This window comes from Anser brachyrhynchus, assembly GCF_964034855.1.
Source record: "Anser brachyrhynchus genome assembly, chromosome: 2".
Classification (NCBI taxonomy): domain Eukaryota; kingdom Metazoa; phylum Chordata; class Aves; order Anseriformes; family Anatidae; genus Anser; species Anser brachyrhynchus.
Window position 1 is genome coordinate 110237234 of NC_137695.1, and position 23571 is coordinate 110260804.

The 23571-nt window shown below is 38.6% G+C and overlaps 2 protein-coding genes across 5 annotated transcripts in view; one reads left to right on the forward strand and one right to left on the reverse strand.

Annotated features, from left to right (window-relative positions):
- NDC80 (NDC80 kinetochore complex component) overlaps positions 1-4072 on the reverse strand; it is an 18289-nt gene extending 14217 nt beyond the window's left edge. Inside the window, exons 1-5 of one of the 3 annotated variants that reach the window (XM_080578702.1) lie at positions 3939-4072; positions 2802-2912; positions 2053-2139; positions 997-1120; positions 693-865 (exon numbers count right to left, since the gene is read on the reverse strand). In XM_080578702.1, the coding sequence (XP_080434828.1) occupies positions 693-865; positions 997-1120; positions 2053-2139; positions 2802-2902 (485 nt within the window). In that variant the 5' untranslated portion in view covers positions 2903-2912; positions 3939-4072. The other 2 variants (XM_080578701.1, XM_080578700.1) reach the window with 2 other exon arrangements.
- METTL4 (methyltransferase 4, N6-adenosine) lies at positions 3956-19550 on the forward strand. Of its 2 annotated transcripts, none has more exons than XM_080578703.1 (9): positions 3956-4057; positions 4972-5474; positions 6240-6302; positions 7794-8160; positions 8953-9022; positions 10800-10974; positions 11173-11279; positions 11855-11943; positions 18253-19550. In XM_080578703.1, the coding sequence occupies exons 2-9, from the start codon at positions 5058-5060 to the stop codon at positions 18396-18398; spliced, it is 1434 nt and encodes a 477-aa protein (XP_080434829.1). In that variant the 5' UTR covers positions 3956-4057; positions 4972-5057; the 3' UTR covers positions 18399-19550. The 2 variants fall into 2 exon arrangements, with proteins under 2 accessions (XP_080434829.1, XP_080434830.1); XM_080578704.1 differs by lacking the exon at positions 3956-4057 and adding an exon at positions 4073-4894.
- Positions 19551-23571: the final 4021 nt, after the last annotated feature.

Genomic DNA, 23571 nt, shown 5'->3' on the forward strand with positions numbered 1-23571 from the left:
TCATGGACTCAAGTCTACAGAAGCAGAAAAGCAGCTGACTTTTCTGAGACTGAAAATTAAACATTAACTATGGGCAGTGGATTTTCCTTCTTGGAAAGTGTTGGTGCATCCATGATACCAAACACTTACTGTATCAAATCAGATTAGAAATAAAATACCCAGCTACTGTGTGGTGTTTTAACCTCAGCAGCATTTTTATTAATTCTGCCTCCTGCTTGAAATGCACAATGATATAAATTAAAGGAAAAAAATGATTCTTAACTAAATGAACAGGAGCCAACAATCTGAAATTGTTTTTAGTGCTTGGATTTGATCAGAACATGTTTGAACAGTCTGTTATAAACTACCAGATTAAGACAAAACCTGCAGTTTTCATTCAAGAAAGTAGTCTTTCAAAATCCAATACAAATACAGATAATGAATTACATTTTACTTTACAAAGCAAGCTTCCCAAGCTTCCAAGAGTCTATAGTTTTGGAATTTCAAATAGAAAATGTACGATCTTGGAACCAGTGAGTAATCTTAGAGGTAAACAAAAAATGAAGCAAAATAATCACAACATTGTAGTTTCAGAGTTGAATCTGACTAAAGCAGCCTATCCATTCTTGCCAGCTTTAGTTCAGAATCCCTGGGTTTAACTTCTAGCTCGACCATATTGGTTTAGCACAACAGACTAATAATAAGAATCTTACCCCAGCTCTTTAAAGACTCTAGGAATTTCCTCTTCAAATTTCGAGTCAGGCAGTTCATACGAAGGGCAGAGAAAACCATAGATAAAAGTGAAGATTTTTAAGAAGTCCTTTACGGATGGAGACTGTAGGGATTTCATGGAGACGTTATGGGCGTAACCATTATCAACAAGAAACTGAGAAAAAGATATATAAAGTAACATATCAGTCAAAAGTAAAATCTAAAGTCAAAACCATTAAAAATAAATATTTTTATTAGTTTTCTTTATGCCTTATAACAAATTTTAAAAGTAATTTAACAAGTTACCTCACAAAGCTGTTTGATACATTGTTGGATGAATGCCTTGTCATGAAGCGGCCTGGGATCCTTGATCTTTTCTGTACCAAACACGCCATACTGACTGTTGCGTGAACCTCCAGCCCCACTAGTTCTAAGAACAAAAAAATATTTACATTTCTTGTGACAATAAACAGAAACAAAGTTCTTGGGTAAGTCCTTACAACAGTGCTTTTTTTTAATGTTTCTTTTACATTTGTTGTGCAAAGGAATACTTGAAGGTTTCTCTTTAACTAAGAAGATGACAAAACATCAACCTGGAAGCCACGATGCCCACATACAGAGGGATTACTACTTCCTAGATGAATATTTTCTTCAGTTTATTAAACAGAAGTTTTTTACAAAGCAGAAAAATAAACCAAAGGTGAAGAAACAAACAACATAGGTGGTTGAAAGTAAAAACTAAAATATTTAAGGAATATTTAAAAGGTTCCCAGCAACAGTGGGATCCAATGAAAAGAGATACCTGTAGACATCAAAACACAGAAAGCCATGAACTAAGATGAAGACAATAGGATTTTGGAAGGTTTGTCTCTCAGAATGAAGAAAAAACTAAGACAGAATACTGTTGATATGATTCTTATTCTGCGTGATTGGTACTTCATTTAATCTTGGCTTAGTATTATCTTTCTGCAAAAGACATTGTCTGTTTTCCTGAACTGAAGAGACAAAATAAAGCTAGGTAGTCAGAATGCTACTGTAGGAAAGGCTGATCAAAATCTGCTAATAAAAACATGTCCCAAAGCTGCTTTGAGTTGGATTGTTCTTCCTTAAACAGGCTCTCTTGAGAAGCTTTTAAGTTCTGGATTGCATACTCGTCCCCTTGAAATCCCAAGAGGAAGAATAGCTTTCAAATCAGTTCCTCCTCTACAGTATTGTTATTTAGTGACCAGAGTGCAAGAAGGTCTGTTGGCCTCAGATCCATTATTGCCTATAATGGATATCTGACAAGGAAGAAAAATTGCAAGATGCTGTGGGATTGTTATTGTTTTAATTTACAGCACAAAGAACTAAAGCTGTCAATACCTCTTCCCAAAAAAGCTGACTTTTCTTTCCAAAGTTCCAGACATCGGTTTGCTCATGCTCAGCTTCCCAAACGTTCCTCTGTCCTTCCTGAGGGATAAGGAGAAGGATCAAAGTGACTATTTCTACCATTTCATCTTTTGCTCACATAAAACTATAAGTACATTCATTTAAGTCTAAGGACACTCAGTATAGCAGTGTCTTAGAAACGTCAACTGATTTTAATGCATTATTTGTTCATTATTAAAGCTACTTTTGCAATAAGTTTTTTAAGTATACATTTTATACATACCATATACCCAGCTACCTTCTAACAAATAAGCAAGGAAAATCATTACAACATGAAACGTGCCACAGGCATACAAGTAGATCAAAGTTTTAGATCTCAAGTTATATGCTGACCATACCACATACGCACATATATGCCACCAGGTCTGACGCCTATAGATCTTTAAAACAAAGAAAGCAAAACACCAACCAAATAAAAAAAAATCCAAGAAAAGTGTTTTTCAGAACTATAGAGTTTTAAACTCATATTCACTCCAGCAGTAGGAGACATATGTTTGGAATTATGCAAGAGAGGTTTTTTTTGCACAACCAGAGTACTTCTGCAGATATCCTTGGCTGCAGGGAGCTTTCTTCTCCCTGCTTCCCTCTTTTCCAGTGTCTACTCACACTCTCAAACAACAGCAGATCTTCAGGGACTTAGGCTTCACGTACGCATTCTTAGCAACACGATCTACAACACTTACATCTGAGGTGTTTGAAGACCCATCTTGTTGTTGTCCTGCACTCGCAGTACCATCGTAGATTGCCGACCGCTACTCCCCGCAGTACTTGAGCTTCGTCTCATTGTGACTGAGCTGTAAATCACAATCTGTCAGCTGTGGAGAGTCTTGGCTCTGAGAATACTTGTGTTTTTGAAAACACCTCAATGACTTTTTAAGGGGTCAGAATATGCAAGTGTACATTAGACCAACAAACATGCAACAGGAAAACCGTTTCTAGACACATTAGGTTCTTTTTAAAATACAATTAAAGAAATAAAAGCAGCAATGCACATCTGAATCAAAAATTATGTAGTGGCAGCCACAGGCTCTTATATTAATTATTTTAGCAATGAAAGCCTGTGCTTGTTCCAAACCTGTTATTTTGCCTTTATTTATATCTGGTCATTTTTAACTGCAAGCTCCAAAAGCAGAACAGCTGAACAAGTTTCTTGTTGCAGTCAGCTAGAAGGAAAGCCACACCAGCGTGGCTATTGCTCCTAGCACCGCATCCATCAGTCACTTCCTCAGCCGCTACCTCTGAGCCCGCTTAGCAGTCTTGCAAATGATCTGTCAGAGAGTGCGGTAACTGCAAAGGCCATGTAATATTACAGATCTTCAGGCTACACATGCAAGACTGATAAAAGTAAATCCGGAAGCACTGAACTGTCTCCACAGTGCTATTAGACAGAAAATAACTATAGAAAATAAGTTAGTGAAAAGCGTTACCTTCTACCCTCTCTAGAGGGCGTATATTATTTATAGGGGGGGCTCAAACTACAACTACAAACTACCAACCCCCTACGTTATAGATATTACCAGAAAAGATCGTGAACATGCAATAAACCACAAGCCACAAACCCAGGGCATAAACACTTGGCCGGAGCCCTCCTCACAGCGCAGCCCCCCGCCGCCTCATCTCCCGGGGGCGGCCGCCTCATCCTCCCCCCTCACACCGAGCGAGCCCTGCCAACGGCTGACTCCGGCCGAAGACCCGGCCCGGCCCGACCCGGCCGCGTTACCACCGAAGAAGATGGCGACCCCCACTCCCGTATCCCCCCGCCCCGGGCAGGGCCCGGGGCCAGCCGCCGCCGCCCGCCCGTTACCGCTAACGGCGCCGACCCCTCTTCCCCGTTTCAAATCCGCCGCCGCGTGACGTCACACGGGAAAAGGCAGGCCGAAGCTCGCCGCCGTTCCGCCCGGCGCCGCTGATGCCGTACAACAAGATGGCGGCGCGCAGGGTGAGTGAGGTGGCGGGGCGCGGCGCTTCCCCGCTCCGCGGCGGGTGCCGTACGGCGGGGGCCGCGGGCCCCCTGTGCCGCCCGCGGGGCTGTGGCCGGGGCCTCGCCTCGCCCGGGGCCGGGGGGGCGATGCCGGGGTCCCAGCGAGAGCCGCCGGGCGAGTGACCCCCTCCTGCCTAGGGTTAGGAGGAGGGACGTGTGTCCTCCAAGTGCCGGCTGCTGGAAAAAAAACAAAAACAAACAAACAAAAAAACAGCACTAACACCCAACCTGTTTTACATAAGAGTCAGAAAGGGGAAAAAAAAAAACAACAAAAAACCACCTACTTTTTTAAAGTAATAGTACAGACTATGAAAAGTCAAACGTTATCAAAAGGCCGTAGGCTCTCACATCTCCATTTACTTCATAAAAGTCATATTGATCAACTCATTTTCTGGCTGTGAAAACTTGGATAGGGTCCAGAGATACATTGAAATATGATGGTTTTCTTCGAGAGCACGTAAAACATACTTGTGCTTTTAACCATATATTAAAATGTTTTTGTTTTGTTTTGTTTTTCACCATACGTCAAAATGTGATGGTTTTCTTCAAGTGTGTAAAACATACTTGTGTTTTTATGACTGAGTGCTGTGGTATAAAGCGTTAACTTTATACGATAAAATGCTGTTTTCTAACTTGTGAAAAGACGGATCTTAAATAATTCTACACCACATGAATTTATACAAGATTATATAATAAACTAAAAGAGTGCACAAAGGATCAGACAGGCTTTAACAGGGAAATCGGAAGAAATTTCTACAGATTGTCTTTTAGGCACATGGAAATGTCTATCACGAGGTAGGTGTTACTCTGTTAAACGATAATTCTGAAAAGTGAATTCTTTAAAAATAAATTTTAAAAAAATATTTCCACAGGAGGAATTTTCACCAGGAATTGTGTGTGATTATTTGCTACGGTTTCAGGAAGTTGATTTTTCTCCCTGAAGAGCAGGGGATCAGTGATGTCTGTGGTACATCGTCTGAGAGCAGGATGGCTCCTGGATCATCTGTCTTTCATCAACCAGTGTGGCTATGAGATCTGTGACTCCCTTCCATACCCTGGTGGTGTCACCCTGCGTACTTCTGTCACTTCTGAATATCATGCTACTTCTACGTTTCCTGCCACCTCCTCAAGAGATGATCCTGGTCTTGGAGATGCTGTAGAAGAAACAGAAGGTAAAACAGTGAAAACAAGATATGTGTTTCGGGAAGAATTCTTTGACATTTCTAAGCCCCATATAGCTGCAGCTCCTGAGCAGCAGCTGTTGCAGGGAGATCCAGAGGTGAGTCTCACTGAAATAAAGGCCAGCAGCAGTGCAGAGGAACACGGAGAAGGAACCAAGAGTGGTGGTGAAGATTCTGTTGCTGGTGCTAGGAAGGTATGTTCTCTGTAATACAGTAACCTACACTAGTCCCCAGGTAACTGACCTACGTTAACATTGTCTTGCAAATTTCTGTTTCCTGAAGTTACATAGGAGAGCAAGAGCTTTTCCACACTAGATTTCAAGGTGCATGGAAAATGTAAGCACTCATAAGGGTATTCTTGGGTTCCTTGTGTCAGTAATGTGCATCTTGTGACCCAAAAGCTGTCAATTGCTCATGAAATCTTCTGATGTTTGTTGTGATCATGGACTTGAGCTAAACTGTGGTAGCTGTCATGATTGTCCAGATTAACAGGGTGGGAAAGACAGTACGAACTTACTTTCAATATGTAGGTTGTTCAGTACTGTTCTTTGTGGACCAAAAAAGCCCCAAAGTATCACAGGTCTAAACCAACAAATGAAACTGTGAAGACCTGTTTAATGATCTGTTACTGGTAAACTGCACTTGGCAGCTGAACAAGTATCTTCTAGTGTGAGCCCGAAGGAGGTCTGAATGTGAACTGTGGCATGCACTAGATACTGTTAGATCCCAATGCCACAAATAATTCAACAGCTTCATTAAGCCTTTCTGTCATGAGAATGCCTGCAGCAGGCTAGGTATTTGAGATGTTATTTTTGCTTACTGGATTTATACTTGTGATAAGAGAAATATGGAAAGCTTCTTCCAGTTTAAAAGAGTTGATTTGTTATTCATGTATGTTTGATTATTTATTTATTTTTTCATTATGAAGTAATATTTTTTTTTCATTGCTCATTCTGCAGAAACGTAAAAGGAAATGTGTATTCAACCAAGGTGAACTGGATGCCTTAGAATATCATACAAAGGTAAGTTTGAACTAAAGTATATTTTGCAAGTATGTGATACTTGGTTTTGGGCTATGTATGGAGTGCAAGACATTGTTGCAAATAAATTCTATTTTTATAACTTGTTCCATTAATAGAAAGGTCATCTCTCCAGTCCCTCAATGAATTAAGTGCATACTGAGAATATCTGCTGGGTAAATATATGTGAAAATAAACTAGACATCAAACCGTAGCTCAGAAATTTCAAAGAGCTGAAAGCTGTATTCACACAATATTTTTGTTTATGGATTACTGAACTTTATGCACTGGTGAGTTGAATATTAGTTGAACAGGGAGTGACTGATTTGAAATAAGCAGCATAACCTGTGCTGAAGATCGACTCATTTTTAATGTATCAGGACACTGCCGAAGTTATTTGAAGCTTCTCTGACCAGAAGTGCTCCAGGGTGTCTTGTTTCCGCTGATGAGAAAAGAATTATTTTCTCAAACATTTTGCGTTACCATAACCATAGTAAAGCATCATGAATGAATTGGAATTCAGGCCTCTATTTAGGCTTGCGTCAGTGATGCACTGGTGAAACTACTAGTACTCAAACATCATAGTAAATCTTGAATACATAAAACATTATCCACAGATTAAGTTTACTTAGGCTCTCCTAAGTAGTGATGTGAATCTAAACTGGGACCTACACTTGTTTGCTTTTCTTTATTGAATGTAGTAGTCATATTGGGCTTTTTGTTTAATTCTGTTCTTCCTAAACTATATTTAAAAAACTAATTTTTTTTATACGAAATTGATTTTGTGGTAAATGTGCAGTTTGTTATGTTATGGTGCAGAGGTCCTGTAAGTATTGCTGTGAATAAGCTGTGGATGTGAAGAACTGCCTTAAATGAGAGAATTTTGAAGTTCAACATCAAACATAGGTTTATGAGTGTAAACCTTCAAGTTAAGATAAAGCTCTTTAACAATAGGAATAAGGGAACGAATCAATAGAATAGGTTTTTGTCTTTATTTGTCTTTTGTTCGAAGCCTAAACTCAAAGACATACTTTGTCTCTATAATAAGACATCTAAGTTGGTAATCAGACATGTAAGCTTTTCAAAGTGATTTAAAACCTGGAAAATACTGGTTTTAGAGCCAAGTATACATTTCAGTGAAAGTTATGTTTGTGGACAGTAGCATGAAATTAGGTTAGAACTTTAACTTATGCATTCATGTTTGTTTAGAACAATAGTATTCCACCTCTGTCTGTGAAACGTTTTATTCATCAGTCTCGGTATCTTTCTTCAGGCTTCCAATTATTGCCATTTTACCAAAACAAACAATCAAAAAACAGAAGTTAGCATGCCCTCATTAGCATGCACACATAGCTTTTCAGTCAATGATCTAAGTTTTTGGCAAGAATTCTTCTCCCATTTTGCAAATTGAAAATGTTTTGATTTCTATTTCATTCCCTGATGATACCACGCAGATACTCAAAAGATTTATTTTTTTTCTTTATGACCATACAGGTCAGGAAGCTCATTTGGGAAGGCACTTTGCATTTAGTCCAAGAAGGACTCAAAAGTGGTTTTCTTCACCATGCTACTACAGAACTCAGTTGCGGAAAGAACGTTGTTCCTGGGCACATTGGCTGTGGATTGGCTGACTTATGTGAAATGGCAAAGCAGTTTCCAGCTGTAAATGACAGTGACCATCGAGCTGTGCATGTGCTAGACAATGAAACTTCCATTCCAGAGCAGGACCTGCTTTCATGTGTTACAGAGAACAACTCAAACCGTGCAAAGATAGTTGTGTTAATGGGGCAGAAGTACTTGGTGCCACCAAAAAGCAGTTTCCTTTTATCTGATATTTCACGTTTACAGCCCTTGCTGAAATGTAAGTATCTTTAGTCATTAGAATGTATCACTTGTCTCCTGCCTGAGAAGGCAGGTTATTGTCTAGATAACTAAGGATTCAGTGAACTGTTTTCTTAATATACAGGCTTTCAAAGTGGTGTTTTTAACTTTGTGCAGGTAGGTGGGGGTTTTCACAGGAATCTTGAATGGAGTGAGGGGCCTGTGTTATGGGGAGCTTATTAGTTAGTCTCCAGGAGGCTCCTTTGAAAATCTCAGTCATGGCATTTTACATGAAACTCAGAATGCCACAGTTAGTGGGTGTATTCTAAGCCGTAGTGGGTCTAGAAGTCATGCAAATGCATTAAATTGGGAATAACTGTGATGAATCATGGTTTGGGTTGGAAGGGGCCTTAAAGATCACCTAGTTCCAGCCCCCTGCCAATGGCAGGGATACCTCTACCTTGTCTATGAGATGAGCTCCTCTCCTATGAGGAGAGCCGGGGATGTTCAGCTTGAAGAAGCGTGATCTTTTACGTGAAATTCCCCAAGACGTCCAGCAATTCTTGGAGGAATCTAGCACAACTCACACAAACTTTCTTCCCTCAGCCTAAAACTCTTTAGAAGTATATGGTTATCTGAAGTCGAACAAGCATGCTAGAAGTCTAAACTTTTTTTTTTTCAAATAATGAAACAAAAGAAAGTTTGTATCTTTGTTGCCTAGAGTTGTTGGCATGTTGGTAGCTAAACCTTTATCATTTTTTAACTAGTATGGTTATTTTAAAACTGACTTACTGGTTTCTTTGATTCAATTTTTTGTGATTTTACTTCCCAGACAAGAAAAAATACGATGTAATAGTGATCGATCCACCATGGGAGAACAAATCTGTTAAAAGGAGTAACAGGTAGGTTTTACTGTAAAATCAAACATTGTCATTTCTGCTTAATGGATAATTAACATGTTAATATAGTGTTACAATCCAAGACAAATAATTGTCTCAGGGATTTTACTGAAATGACTTGAATACTTTCTTTACAACATATTTGCAAGAGTAAATCTTAAATTACCTAACTGGTGAAAGAATAGTAGTTCTTTAGACTTCTAAGGAAGGGCTAGAGTCAACTGTTTTTTAAGGTCTAGGTCATGCAGATACTCATTTGAAATTCATAGAGTTACTTTAGTGGACATAAAGCTAGATAAATATTTCAAATATTTCTAGGACTGAGGTCCACTTTAGAAGTTTTAGTTGTTTATTTTTTTTATTTCTTTTTAATTTGAGCTTCAGTCTGAGTAGAAGAGAAAGTGATAATGCAGCAGTAAAATCCTCAAGTGCAATAGGAACTTTCAGAGTAATGTGCTTTATGAAGTCATTAACTTAGAACTTTATGGGCCTCTTTTTCTACTGAGTAACATCAAGTTTATGCCAGTGGAGCTCCCTGGATTGCCATAGAACTGCATCCATGTGAAAAAGAAGGACAAGGGGAAAATACAGCCTTGTAACTTTCCAGAATAATATCTGCTGTAACTTTTTAAATGTGTTATGAAGATGTGATTTCAGATGCACAGATTGACTAGTAGGTTTTACATTAAAAGCCCTACAGAAACCGCTAGGAACATAGTGAAAGTCATTCAAATGTATTTCTTACCTATGCAAGTTACTCAAAGGAAAATTATATAAATTCACAGACATGAATTAGCCATCTAGACCCTCTCTCCCTTACAAAATAAAGCCAGAAGGTGGCTTTGTCACTGCTGTCAGTTACCTTATTGATGGATAATCTTTATTTCACATCTGGGTTGTGAATCCTGTTTTCTCTGAGCGATCTAGTCCAGAAGGTATTTTGGATTTCATCCTTGTTACAGGGTTCTCGTTCTTGCTGTTGCATTGTATAGGGATCCCAGGTGCCCAGATGGTGGCTGTGGATTCCAGTAAGCAGTGTGCCAATGTTTCTGATGCCGTAATGTGTAGGTTTCACAAATTGCAGCTTACTAAAAATGTAGAATAGCATCACAAGAAAAATGGTAGAACAGGATAGAATCTGCAAAGCATACTGTATTCACCAATGTAGAAGACAGGTAACTCAAAAACTTGCAGAACTGTTCCTCTGAATAACCTACAGAAACTTAAAATCATGAATAACTTTTGCGTATAGTTGGAGAAATGATTACTCTTTTGCGACCGTTTAACTTGCCAGTCAAAGGAGTGTTGCCCTTGCACTTGTAAATGACTCACTCCTCATTTTCATTCAGAGGATAGATTGCTTGGTATGAAATAACTTCACATTGACTAGAGCAAAGAGTTTAATTTCCATGAAATAGATTTGTTGTGGTGTAAAGATGAGAGTACTGAATTACAAATGATAGTTCTTAAATTAAACATGGGCTTTTAGGCTTCTTCAGGATCAAACTATCATTATAGTTAAATTGGGGGAATAGAAGAAATATGTCGTTAAAGATTTTGCTCAGTAAAACTTAAGTACGTACAGTAATGATTTTATATCAGAATCCAACAGATTTGGCCACTGGGTGTCACTCTTGACCTATTGTTTATGACGTCCTCTGCTGTCGGAAGATATTTCTTAAAGCATCTTGGCACTGTAATTTCCTTATCTCTTTTTGTTGCTTTGCAATTTTTATTTTTGGTGTATGCTAACTTGCTTTCTCACTGTATTGGTGTATAGATACAGCCACTTGTCTTCATGGCAAATCAAGCAGATTCCTGTAGCAGCACTGGCTGCGCCAGATTGTCTTATCGTCACGTGGGTGACTAACAGACAGAAGCACTTGCGTTTTGTTAAGGATGAACTTTATCCTCATTGGTCTGTGAAAACGCTTGCTGAGTGGCACTGGGTAAAAGTAAGTTCTCAGTTTGCTTTGTTTTTTTCTTGGGGACTGAGAGGGCTTACACTATGATACTCCATAGTTCAATAAATTGTCCATTTATTACCAGGTGCTTTTGTATTGAAAGGTATGGTGTTGTAAACAAAAGGTGTCTTGTTGGGAGAATGGGATATGAAAATTTTCCACTGTGTATCTTTAACTCCTTTGTGTCAGATTACTAGATCTGGAGAATTTGTTTTACCCTTGGATTCTTTCCACAAAAAGCCATACGAAGTTCTTATACTGGGGAGAGTTCAAAGAAGCGTAAAGGAAGCCCTAAGGTATGCCAGACAATGGTACAAGTCTCTTTTTGGGGCTGCTGTGTGTCACTACTTGTGTGTCGCTTGTTCATAATACAGTATTATGTCCCCAAATCTCCTTTTGACATCATCTTTTGGATGGCTTTGGGGTGAGGGAGTTCTTTAGTGAGATTAAAGGACAGAATGCTTTGCCTGTTCCTTACGTCTGTCTTTGTTGGGGAACTGACTCAAATAAAAGGTGTGTGGGCTTCCTTTGCTGACAAGTTCCATTTGAGCATGAGTCCTTAGCACAAGCTGAAGCCGTTTTAGGGTTGCTGGTGTTTTTCTATACATGAAAACATACAGGACTGTGGGGTTTGTCCTTAATGGGTTTGCATGGCTGTTGTTAACCATGTTTTGTCTAAAGCCTCTGTGGATTTCAGAAACTCCTGTTACGTAATATGAGTGAGCAATGTTTAACTACCCTTACACCTACCTGAAGTTTGATTGTGAATGAACACTGTCTATTATCAGAGTTAGCTCTGTGAGAGCTATGTGCATCACATTTGGTGGTATACATTCTCATGCTTCTTTTCTTCTTCTGGTTTATACAACAGGAAATCTGAAGATGTACTTCCAATTCCAGAACATAAGTTAATTGTTAGCATACCCTGCGGCCTGCATTCACATAAACCCCCTCTCGCTGGTATGTTTTTGTTGATTTGTGGTAGTTCTGTAGAGCATTTGACTTGGATATCTGAGGTGGTGTACCTAGAATGAGATAACTTTATAAGTGGTGTGTTTTAATTTCCCATATGCCAAACAGTTTGGCTCAACAGGACCTGTGATTCCTCAACGTTTCTAAAAATTATTTCAAGGCATCTAAGTTTTAGTCCCTAAAAATGAATATGAAGAGTAAAACTTCATTGTTGTGTGAATATTTGGGGTAGAAATGTTTTTTTTTTTTAATTATTTTTTAATTTTCTATTTAAAAAGACATTTCTTCATTTGTTTCAAAATCCTGCAGGAACAGATTACAAATACCGCTTATATTAAGTTATTCCAAAGGACGTAAAGTTCCTTTGGTGGTGGTGGGGAACTTTGGGAATATATAAAATGAAATATCTTCTAGTTAGCTAACAGAAGCAGAAACCTCTTTAACATATCATCCTGAAAGAAATGTTTTTATTTCTGCATGAGTTGTTTGTACACCTGCAGGACAGTTCTGCCTTTAAATCCAAAATCTTAATCCTATACAAACTGTTAACAGTAGGCAACAAAGAAGCCATGTCCTGTTTATTTCTTAGGAGCTGTATTTAATTTCCTGAAATTGATGTAGTAACTTCAACTAGTCAGTTAGAAAGTGCATGAATAATTCCAACTTTTCAGAGTTTAGCTTAAAGGATTTGAAGACTTCTGTATGATGTGTTATCTTTTGCATGTTGTCCTGGAGAAAGCCTAATTTGACTGCTTTTATCAATACATAGTCATTCTTCTTTCATCATTGTAGCACCTGAGTGCCTTACAATGATGTGGTAAGAGGTTTTAAATATGTTTATCACAAAAATGATGTCATCCTCCCCCAAGGGGAAAACTCAGGATGGATCGATCTATAAATATTCCTGGCGCACATGGTACTATGTAATCACATCACAAAAGGCAGGTAGAAGAAATGCATGCTGCTGTTGGAGAGGAGAGGCATCACAGGCAATGTTCCCTTCATTGTGCTGACATGCTTTTCTCTTTCTGTTCCCAAGGAACAGAATGACTTCCGTTAAGAAGCTAATCTGAACAGCTGTTTACTCTTCAGGGAGGCTTCAAAATTTGTGTGTGAGGCTTGTATTTGTTATTAAATTAACATGCATATATATAATCTGTTCAAAAACTAGTAGTTGACACATGCTTTGGTTAGCTTAAAAAAAAAGAGCTATTCTGGGAAGATCTGTTTCCAGTTCTGAAGTTACATCTTTAAAAATGATGGCTACGGCAGGAAGTGTGTGTGTTGATTTAAGCTGGTGAGTGGCAGAGCACTGATTTGTGAGGCAGCCACCTAGGGCCTTTTCAGAAAACCGATACTTTAGCAGCACACTTGTACACAAACAGGAAACCTGTGAGGTATCCAGGGGTGCAAATCAGCAGTTTGTACGTATTAGAGAGAACTCTAGTGCCAGAATGGTTCTCAGAACACTTCCTCTCTGTGGGGCAGAATCTGGAAACTGTATCGATGAACCCTTTAAAATAATGATCCTGAATGGGTTTTGAAAGAACTTGTCTGTAATAATTTCTTGAGTCTTTACTTAGATATTTAAAGTCTTTACTTGGATGATTTGATACCATTGTGCAGCATATATGTTTCTATTTGAAGAATGAATTTGCTATTGAGCAATATCAGTGGCTTACACGGTTTTTATAAGAAATCCATGTGTATCTACAGTACTGGCAGCTTCATTCAGAACAGGGTCATGGAATGAAAAGGTAGACCGTAAGACAAAAACTAATTGCTGTTGATTTGATTTCGGTATTATGAAAGGGGATTGCTTTCACGATCGGACAATATTCTCAAGCGGCCAGTAGAGAGCAGCTGAGCTACATCCTAGGGTGGTTCAGAAGAAAAGTGAACAGAAGCAGAGATTTGGCAATGGGGGAGAAGGACACTTGATGAGTCACACACATTCTTTATGCTTTGTTTAAGTAGTAACAAAGCCAAAAATATTAGTATTTACTGATGCTGTCTGGCACTTTATTTCTAGTTACTACTGTAAAGGCTGTATGTTGGTATATACGTAGCCACTTAATGACTGATTATAACAGTCGATCTCTCTGGGGGAAGAGGAAGATGTAAATTAAAGTAAGCCATCAAAAAGAGATGTTTGGGTTCCTGCAGTGCATTTAACTATGAAATTGCGACTGTAGGGGTTTTTGGTGATGCATGTGCTGTGTTCAATGCTTAGAGCCTTAATATGTCATTGTAAATGTACTTAAACTGCTTTATGCAAATGCATTAAAATGAAATTTTATCACTTCTGGTTTTGATTCAAATAACAGCAGGTTTTCTTCCTAATTCAATTCGCTGTTGCTCTTAGAAGACATAGAAGGCATTCTGTTACAGGGATATTATAAAACAATGTTGAACTTCAAACACCTTTTTCTTTTTTATAGATTCTTCTTGTTATAGGCATTTCTCCTTCAGTATTCTAGCATGTGCACTTATTACTAGAAAACGATATTGCCATATAGGATTATGCTTAAAAACACTGGTATTCGTTCTTGGCTTAAGTTCTAGCTGCTCTGCAGATCTTCAGCAGAGGTATGCAATGGAAAGTCTTGGGAACTCACTTCTTCTGTAGCAATCTGTGGCTTGCTAGACTGTTACGAAAGTGATCTTGGAAGTAAAAAGAAGTACATGCTTGTTGTTTCCTTACGTACCTTGTGAGCCCTTGTGTTAGACTAATTGATAGGTACATCAAAATCTAGGTTTCCTGAAGGTCAGGAAAGATACAGAGGTGTGTAAGGCCGTTTTTGTCCTCAGTTTCTCATTGTTTTTTCTGGTCCTGTTCTGGTCAAGGATTAGACAAACCAGGCAATAAAGGCCTCTACATTGCAGAATCTTCTGAAGGGTTACTGTGAAATGAGTTCAATCACATGTGTGCTGTGCTTTGTATGGCTCACAAATCAGACAGTAAAAAGACAGTAAAATCATTTACACACTATATATCTAATTTGCTGTGCAGAATTTATTGTTTAGGTAATGAAACGTTACCTAAAAGAGAAGGGGAGACTTTTGCTTGTTTCAGTAATGGTTCCTCCTTTTGCTCATTTAAACATTTTTAACAGCATGCATTTTAGCTAACCCGTTTGAGATCAAGAGTAAGGAGGTTTGACAGGTATCATGCCTGACCTCAGGACTGTGTTTTAGAAGGAGATGGATTTTTGAGAAGACTGGTATTACATCTACCTGCCAGATTTTTGCCAGCTATGTGGGCATTAGATTCTCAGGTACAGATGCCTGAGTTGCTGCTGTAATGTTTGACACCTGCAAATGATGAAGAATAATCTATTTACTCTCATTTTAAGCTGTTTACTGTCAGTGTCTCTGTAAGCATATAGAAATAATTTATTTTGATTTTTTTAAATCTATCCCTATTGTTGAAAAATGAATATTTAGTATTTCTGCTGATGTAGATCCTCTAACTTGTTGTCAGGGGAAAATCTCCAGAATTTCTTTAAGGACTGCAAGTTAGATCCATGTTTGTTAAGGTAGCCCCCTGGTAATATGAAGGCCATAGAAGCCTAACAAAGAGGCTGTAGTTTATAACTTAAAATAGGAGAAGTTGGTGTTCAAGGAAACCAGTGTAATGAGATTTTATGCCAACAAAATAGAGCCACGTTATTGCCCTCTTGATATGCTAATTTCCCTTGCAGTGAAGGTTACTGCCTGATGTGATTATGTAAATATCATACCCAAGCAATGAAAAATCGTAGTATAATGTGATCTTGAATTATATGTAATCTGTCTCTGTTTTTTCAGAATAGCTTTATATAGAAATGCCTTTTCTCTGGGAGTGTGAGAGGGGAAGATTCTTGGGACTTCCTTTTTAATTTTTATGACCAATTTGATTGAAAGATTGTGCCAGTCTTCTGGCTCCTGATGAACTGACCATTTTTTGGCTACCCCTTCTTTCGCTTTCTGGCAAACCAATCCATTGGGTGTGTGGTTAAATCAGCTAAATATGTTTTCAAACTTTTTTCTCTTAGGGTTGGAAGTTTTTGGTGCATAGTAGTAGCTGCTTCTGATTACTGGACGTAGTGCTGTGATGATACTTGTAATCTATACGTTTCAAGAACAAATGTCAATGCTCCTCATGTGGTACTAATGAAATTTTGTCACCTAATAATTGCTTCTGCTGCTGAAGTATAAAATGGTTCTGTCTTGTTTTGATACGGAGGAGAAAAAAATCATGTAATGCCTGGACTCTGCAGTACGCTGTTTTGACCCTAATGGGTATAAGATCATGCAGCGTCCTACAGCTGTCAGGGTCTGCTCACAGGGAGCTTACCAAAAGCTTTGGAGCTTTGCATTCCACAGCCTCCCTTCTCTTCTGTGGAAAAAGTCCATCCTCCTGCAATACGGGCTTTCTTAGATGAGCAGGAGAATAGATTTTTGGAAGACCTTTGTTAAAACGTTGGCAGCAAATAGTGCACAAGAAATCTTTAATTAAATAGAGCCTGGAAAAGAAACAATAACTTTACCGCCTTATTTTTTTTTTTTGGAATATGGTGGGTTTGCAAAATAGTACAAAAGCAGCTTCTCAGAAGTGGTATCAATTTAGATGAACTTCACTGACACTGAACAGCAATATTCGGTGAGCAAGTTTTCTGTCAGAACGTACACTCTCCTGTAAAGCTCTTCTCTGCAAATGTTAGATTTGTTTAAACATTTTAGCTTGCCTCTGAAAGGAGCGGGTTTTTAGAATAAGGCTCCTGCTGGTAGCGGTCTTTTGATGAATAACCGTCTGAGATATTCTTTTGACATTTGTTAAAGATTGGGGGAAGGAAAACGGATTTATATGCTGTACCAAAATAGAGGAATGTTGGAAAATGCCCATTACAAAATATTTAAGGAAGTTTTGAATGAAGTTTTGAAGGAAGCAATCATTTAGGTAGGGAATGCATCTATGGTTCATTAACAGTCATTAGCATGTGGAGTGGATGCTTACCTTTCTGCAGCAAGAGCAGCTGTCTCACATGGGCAGTCTGTCTGGCAAAGTCTGTGCAAAAAGTCAGAACTTGGATTGAAAAAGCATTCCCTCTCATGCTTTAATATATGCTGATTGGATGTGTTTTATGCTTTCTGATATAATCATATCTGTCAAACTATAGGATTTCTGAACTGTACTTTTAAGCTACAGAAATTCAGAGACTTCAGGGAGATTTGAACAGATATACTTTAAATAAGGAAGTAATTTCTTAGCTTTTGTTATTTTGTCCTCAGTCACAAACACAAAAACTCAGGATAATTTTTTTTATATAAACCTGTTTTTCAGTCTTTCTCCCCCCTCTGTATTTAAGGGTATTCCTTAAACGTTTGCTTTTCTCATGGATTTATAATGAATTTGTACCTATTTCTTGAAACCTGGTTAAGTGTTTCTTTGACCCAGCCACAAAATAAATGTCTCTGTTTGGCAGGTAACATGTTTAACAATAAAGTGTTTGCAGTAGTACGTCTTGGGTGAAATGTTATAACCAAGGTTGTCTTCTGTCACTCCAAGAATAATCATAATCAGTGACCCAATTGATGTGTGTGATAGGCATCTATTTATTTAGTTTTAAGCAGTAAAAATGTCCAACTGTAGAAGAAATTTGAGATTTGTTACTGAATGAAAGAACGCAGTTACACAGATACTTCTTTAGTTGCCAAGTTGCTATTGAGGGAGAAAAAAGAAGTCCTTGCATTTTTATAGCCCTTTTAATGCTATGTTTATTTAAACTGGTGTTTCTTATTTTGACTTTTCCACAATTTTCATCAAAAAAAAAAAAAGTTTTTATCCTCTTTTAAGACGCAGAGGAAAAGAATGCAATCTTAATCAAGGAAGGAGCCTGTCTATTTATAGAAATGTTGCCCTTGTGTTATGGGAGCTAATTGAGCCTTTAGGAGGTGTTTTGTTGACATTTGTGAGAAATTTAGAACTCACCCATGTAGATGATGAAATAAATCCTCATTCCCTTTCTTTAAATGAAAACCAATAAATCAAGGCTATTGAAGGCCTTGACCATATTGTTCAGAATCTCAAGGGCACTTATTTTAAATGACTTTCTCAGTACAAATAGTCCAGCTGTTTAATCAAAACTCTAAAATTAATTTGCTGTCTCTCCCTTTTTTTAATGAAACATTCCGTTTTTCATCTGCTGACAGCTCAGGAGAGATTTTATTTATTTTTATATGTATGATTACTGTTGCTGTTTGTACCTTTGTCATTGTTATCCTCAACTTTTTTTTTTTTCTTATCTTGCACAGCGGTTCTGGCAGAGTTTATCAAACCAGATGTGGAGTGCTTGGAGTTGTTTGCTCGCAACCTACAGCCTGGCTGGACCAGCTGGGGAAATGAGGTTCTGAAGTTTCAGCACATTGATTATTTCACTGTTTTGAGGAATGAAAATTGACTGGGTCTTGTAGCTTAATTCTGGAATTCCACTCCTTCCTAGCAGCCTCAAGAACTTGCTTTTCTTATGGGTAGTGCACTCAGAAGATAACAGAAATGAAACCGACTGCACTTCAGTTAATTCTTGCAGTGACAAAATACCTGTTTAATAGTATCTTAAGATTTGTACAAGCTCTTCCTGTATTTTGAGGATCCTGGAATAGTTAAATACTTATGTTAGAGTGTACCTCCATCCCTGTTTTTTTTTTTTTTTAAAAAAAAAATCAGGAAAAGAAAGATATTTTTGAATATTATTTACAGCTATCATAAATCTAAGCATCCTAAGTGCTACAGCATTACACACATAATGTATTCTTTTAAAGAGTGTAATTTTTAAAGAGTGGCAATCAAAGTAAATAGTTCTGCATTACAAATGTTTCCTGGAAGTAGATTGATCTTTGCAAAACAGTGGATTTTGAACTAAAATAATTATGAAGGCAAAGTATTCTCCTGCATATTTGTATCTGTCTGTCAACCTCAGAAGAAATACAGAGGGCAATGCTTGTGTTAATTGGCAAATGAATTGTTGATCAAGTGCATTCTGTAAAAAAATTAGACTTTGAAAAGTCATCAGTTCCATCTTTCTGTGTATGATAATTATATGAATATATTGTGAATGATCAAAGTCTCAATCATCTTACAATTTCTGCATATTTCTTCAGTTAAATCTAAGAGCTTATCTGATTTAACTGAAATTTTAATAGACTTTAGGTATTTTATAAATTCTCTTTCCTTATATTCGTGAAGCAGAAAAAAGCCCTCACAGTGAGCTGTATTTTTCAGCTTACCTAAAAATTGTATTATAAGAATAGTGCATTTTGTGTGTCCTTTGCTGCACTTAGACTTGCTTTGAAAAGGAAAAATAAGAGACTTACTGAAGCTCTGCCTCTTGCTCATTTGCAGCTGTAGAGGCAGAATGGCTGGACAGTGTTTTTCATGATGGCAAATTCCTGTGTTCTGACTGCTCATAATGGGGAACAAAATGCATTGCACGCATTTTCTTTTTACTTTTATTTCACTTTTGGTAGTCTGATGCGCTGGTGAAGTTTTAATTTAAAACTTTTAATGTTAACTGACCTTTTTTATGATTTTGTAATAAAAAGTAAAATAAAAACTTGTCAGTGTCTTATTTGCAGACTCAGTTTCTGCATTACCGTTTAGTTTCATGTTTAGCTTATTGTAGCAGTAAAATTGACGAAACAAGGAAAATAAGCTTTTTTACAGTAGTTATATTTAATTGAGCATATGTTTAAGTAAACAACATAACAATGTAAGCATACCAGGCAAAGCACTCCTTGCTGCATGATTTTGTTGATCCTGTGCTTTAAACTGTCAGTATATAAGCAACCTCACCTTCAACTATAAGGGATAAGAAGTTTCTTTCAGTTGCTTTCAGTTTTAACAGACATTACATGGGAACTCAGAAGTTTCAAGCAGGAAGAATTTCCTTCCCATACCATGAAGGTCTCATCCATAGTATCATAGACTGGTTTGGGCAGGGACATCTCCCACTAGACCAGGTTGCCCAAAGCCTCTTCCAACCTGATCCTGAACACCTCCAGGGATGGGGCATCCACAGCTTCTCTGGGCAACCTGTGCCAGTGCCTCACCACCCTCTGAGTGAAGAATTTCCTCCTTGTATCTAATCTAAACCTACCCTATTTATTTTGAAGTCACTACCCCTTGTCCTATCGCTACACTACCTGGCAAAATGTCCCTCCCCAACTTTTCTGTAGGCCCCCTTTAGGTCGTGGAAGGCCACTATAAGGTCTCCCCTGAACATTCTCTTCTCCAGGCTGAACGACCCCAGTTCCCTCAGCCTGTCTTCATAGGAGAGGTGCTCCAGCCCCTTGATCATCTTTGTGGCCCTCCTCTGGACTTATTCTCATACTTCCATGTCCTTTTTGTGCTGGGGGCCTCAGAGCTCAATGCAGTGCTCCAGGTGGTGTCTCATGAGAGCAGAGCAGAGGGTGAAAATCACCTCCTTCGACCTGCTGGCCACTCTTCTTTTGATGAAGCCCAGGACATGGTTGGCTTTCTGGGCTGCAGGCACATGTTGCTGGCTCATGTCGAGCTTCTCATCAGCCAGCACCCCCAGGTCCTTGTCCTCAGGGCTGCTCTCAATCCATTCTCCACCCAGCCTGTGTTTGTGCTTGGGATTGCCCTGGCCCAGGTGCAGAACCTTGCACTTGGCTGCGTTGAACCTCATGAGGTTTGCACATGCCCACCCCTCAAGCCTGTCCAGCTCCCCCTGGATGACATCCATGTCCTCCCGTGTGTCAACTGCACCACACAGCTTGGTGTCATTGGCAAATTTGCTGAGGGTGCATTCAATCCAACCATCACAACCATGTCACTGACAAAGGTGTTATATATTGCCGGTCCCCTCCAGAATTAAATGAGTGCATGACCCTTAAATACGGAACAAATCTAGTTTGTCCACATTTTGTTTTCCATTTGTACGCTAAAACAGCACAAGAAATGACAATATTGTCTGTTCTACAGCCACATTTATGAATGGGTCTAGATTACCTTTTAATTGCAAATAAAGACACTGGATGAACAGTCTTGGAGATGAGTAAGCTACTTTTCTCCTCCTGTGAGCTGAGCAGCAGAAACCTTCTAGAAGAATGACCGTCAAGCCCTGTAAGAATTGATGGCCTATTTAACCTGTCCTTGCTGTGGAATCCCTTTGCAAGTTGCAGACTTCCAGTCCTTTTTGCTGTCTCCTGAGCTGCAGTGCACGGTAGCTGAGCAGCTAATTCCAGCTACTGGGAATCCAGCTGCTTAAGTATGGTTTGATTAAAATCTGCAAGCTATCTAGCCAGAAGGGCCCACGCAGGCAGGACGCAAGCTTCTCAGACTGGAAATCCAAAGTTGAAGATTTAGATCTAAATAGTACCTAATCGTGTTTTACGTAGTTACAGAATAGTGCTCTGTACAACTCTTTGCTCTGCTACTTTTCCATAGGAGCTCTGGCTATAAAGAAAACCTTGTGAATATGACAGAAGTGATGATCTGCTACAGCTGCAGCCACCCTAAAACTCTTGGATTTTCTCAGGAGGAGGTTCAGTGTATCTTCTCAGTTTGTCACCAACTCAGAAATATCATGATGGTATTAGCAGCTGATAGTTTTAGGATCATCTTTTAAACATAATTATTGATCTGGTATGCTTAATTCTTAACTTAAATAGTCACTTTTTTCTAGCTGTTGAAAAAAAAAGTCCTAGCTGCCCCTAATCAGCTGTCAGATCTTTCAGTGTCAGTCATATGGTTCCTATGAGCCACAATCTGAAGCATACTGAAAAATAAGTGAAGAGTAAAGTTTGCTAATATAAAAGGACAATATAAGACCTAAGTGATTTTCTTTTTTAAAAGAATACTATTATTTATATAAATTGGTTTATATTACTTTTGTGGTGGAAAGCTGCCCTCTGTTGTGTCAAGCATCGTATAAAAAAAGGAGCCTGCTCTGAAGAGGTTACAAACTTGGTAAAAATGGTGCAAGAACAAGAGCGAAGATAAGGATGAAGGAATACAGGAGAGTGATAAGATGGTGAAGTGAACATGGTAAATAGCAGTCTAAATAATGCACATCTTCAATGCTCCTCAGAAATGATAGGTTCCCCCCCCCTTTTTTAATTAAAGATTTTCTGCTTTTTTATATTGGTATTGAAAAATTCACACATTCCAAGGACAAATAGGTGAAGTATTGTGCATATGACTAACAGAAGATAGATAAATAAAAATTTTTTTCCAGTTCTAAATTCTTTTTGTTATGGCAGTTTGGTGAAATGGGAACTGTGTTTGTTCAAGAATTTTCAAAAAGTACTTTATTTGGTACATCTGCTGTTATTTTAGCAGGACAATGATAAAAAAATCTTTGGCTGGGTGTTTTCCATTACTTAAGGCTTTTTAAAATTATGTCTTACTGCAAAACAAAAAAAGCTCAGTTCATAAAGTAATAACAAGTAATTTTAAGCTATTCCTATATGTAGGGTACATCAAGTGTCATAATCAAACTTACTTTTATGAAGCTTCAGGTCTGAGTATGATTTTGAAATACCAAATTAGCATATGACCTTTACTTGTATTTTTGAACTTCTATGAAGTAAAAAGAATTATATGGGTAAGATATGTTTTTGGAATAGTGATTGCTAAGGGTGAAGTCCCGTGGAAACAGGAAAGTTTCTTTTGCAAGACCAAACATTATTAAAAATTGAAGTAAGTAAGTGAGCTGCTCTTCTTTATAACATTCATCTCAGGTAAGTGGCAGTGGCAGTGAAGAGTTGACTTCGAAAATTGATTTCTAAACTATATAGACAATTATGAAGTAACAGGAGGAAAATGCTACTAGGCCTTAAGAGTCATATTGATTAGTCTCAACATAATGTTCAAGACTTACCTACCTACTTACACTTGTCTTGTGTTGAACATAACGTCCTAACATCATGAACATAACATAAAGCATCAAGTTTGTTTAAGGTGCTACAAGAAGTCTTGTGACATCCCAGTTGGCAGCTGTTTCCTGAACGGTCTGACGGTCTGGTGGAGCTTGTTGGGCTTGAACACCTTGCCACAGGAACACGTTTGAGATGTAAGGACTAGGAGTGTCCCAGCTCAGCAGCACGTTGCCGTCCCATGTTCTCTGATCTAGCTGTGTGCCCTGGGGACACGCTGACCCCATGGGAAGGAAGCCAGGGATCTGGAGGAGCCCTGTGGTACTTAGGCCAGGGCTGGTGTAGGCAGAAGAGGTGCATGCTGTGGTGTAGTGCGAAATGAGTGATCTGCAGTCTAACCACTAACTATAATGAGTCTTGCGTACGGACAAAAATCTGCGTTGTGGTGTTGACAAAGCTTGAGCCTGCAGATGTTAAAGAGTTGAAAATGACCGTGCTGGGAGAGGTGAATGGGGAGCTCGGTTGTCAGAGGCAACTTACATGCAGCAGTCTATCTAGAGACCTTTGGGAGACAACGATCCTGCAAGACAGCTTTCCTAAATTGGGCTTGATGGGTTATTCTCAAGGAGAGAGGGGAGCTTCACACTAACAGTAAGATGGAAATCTTCTCTCCCAGAAAGCTGTTCCCATGGCTCAAACACAAGCGCCATTTGCTGCTGGAGAAGGCTAGTTGCA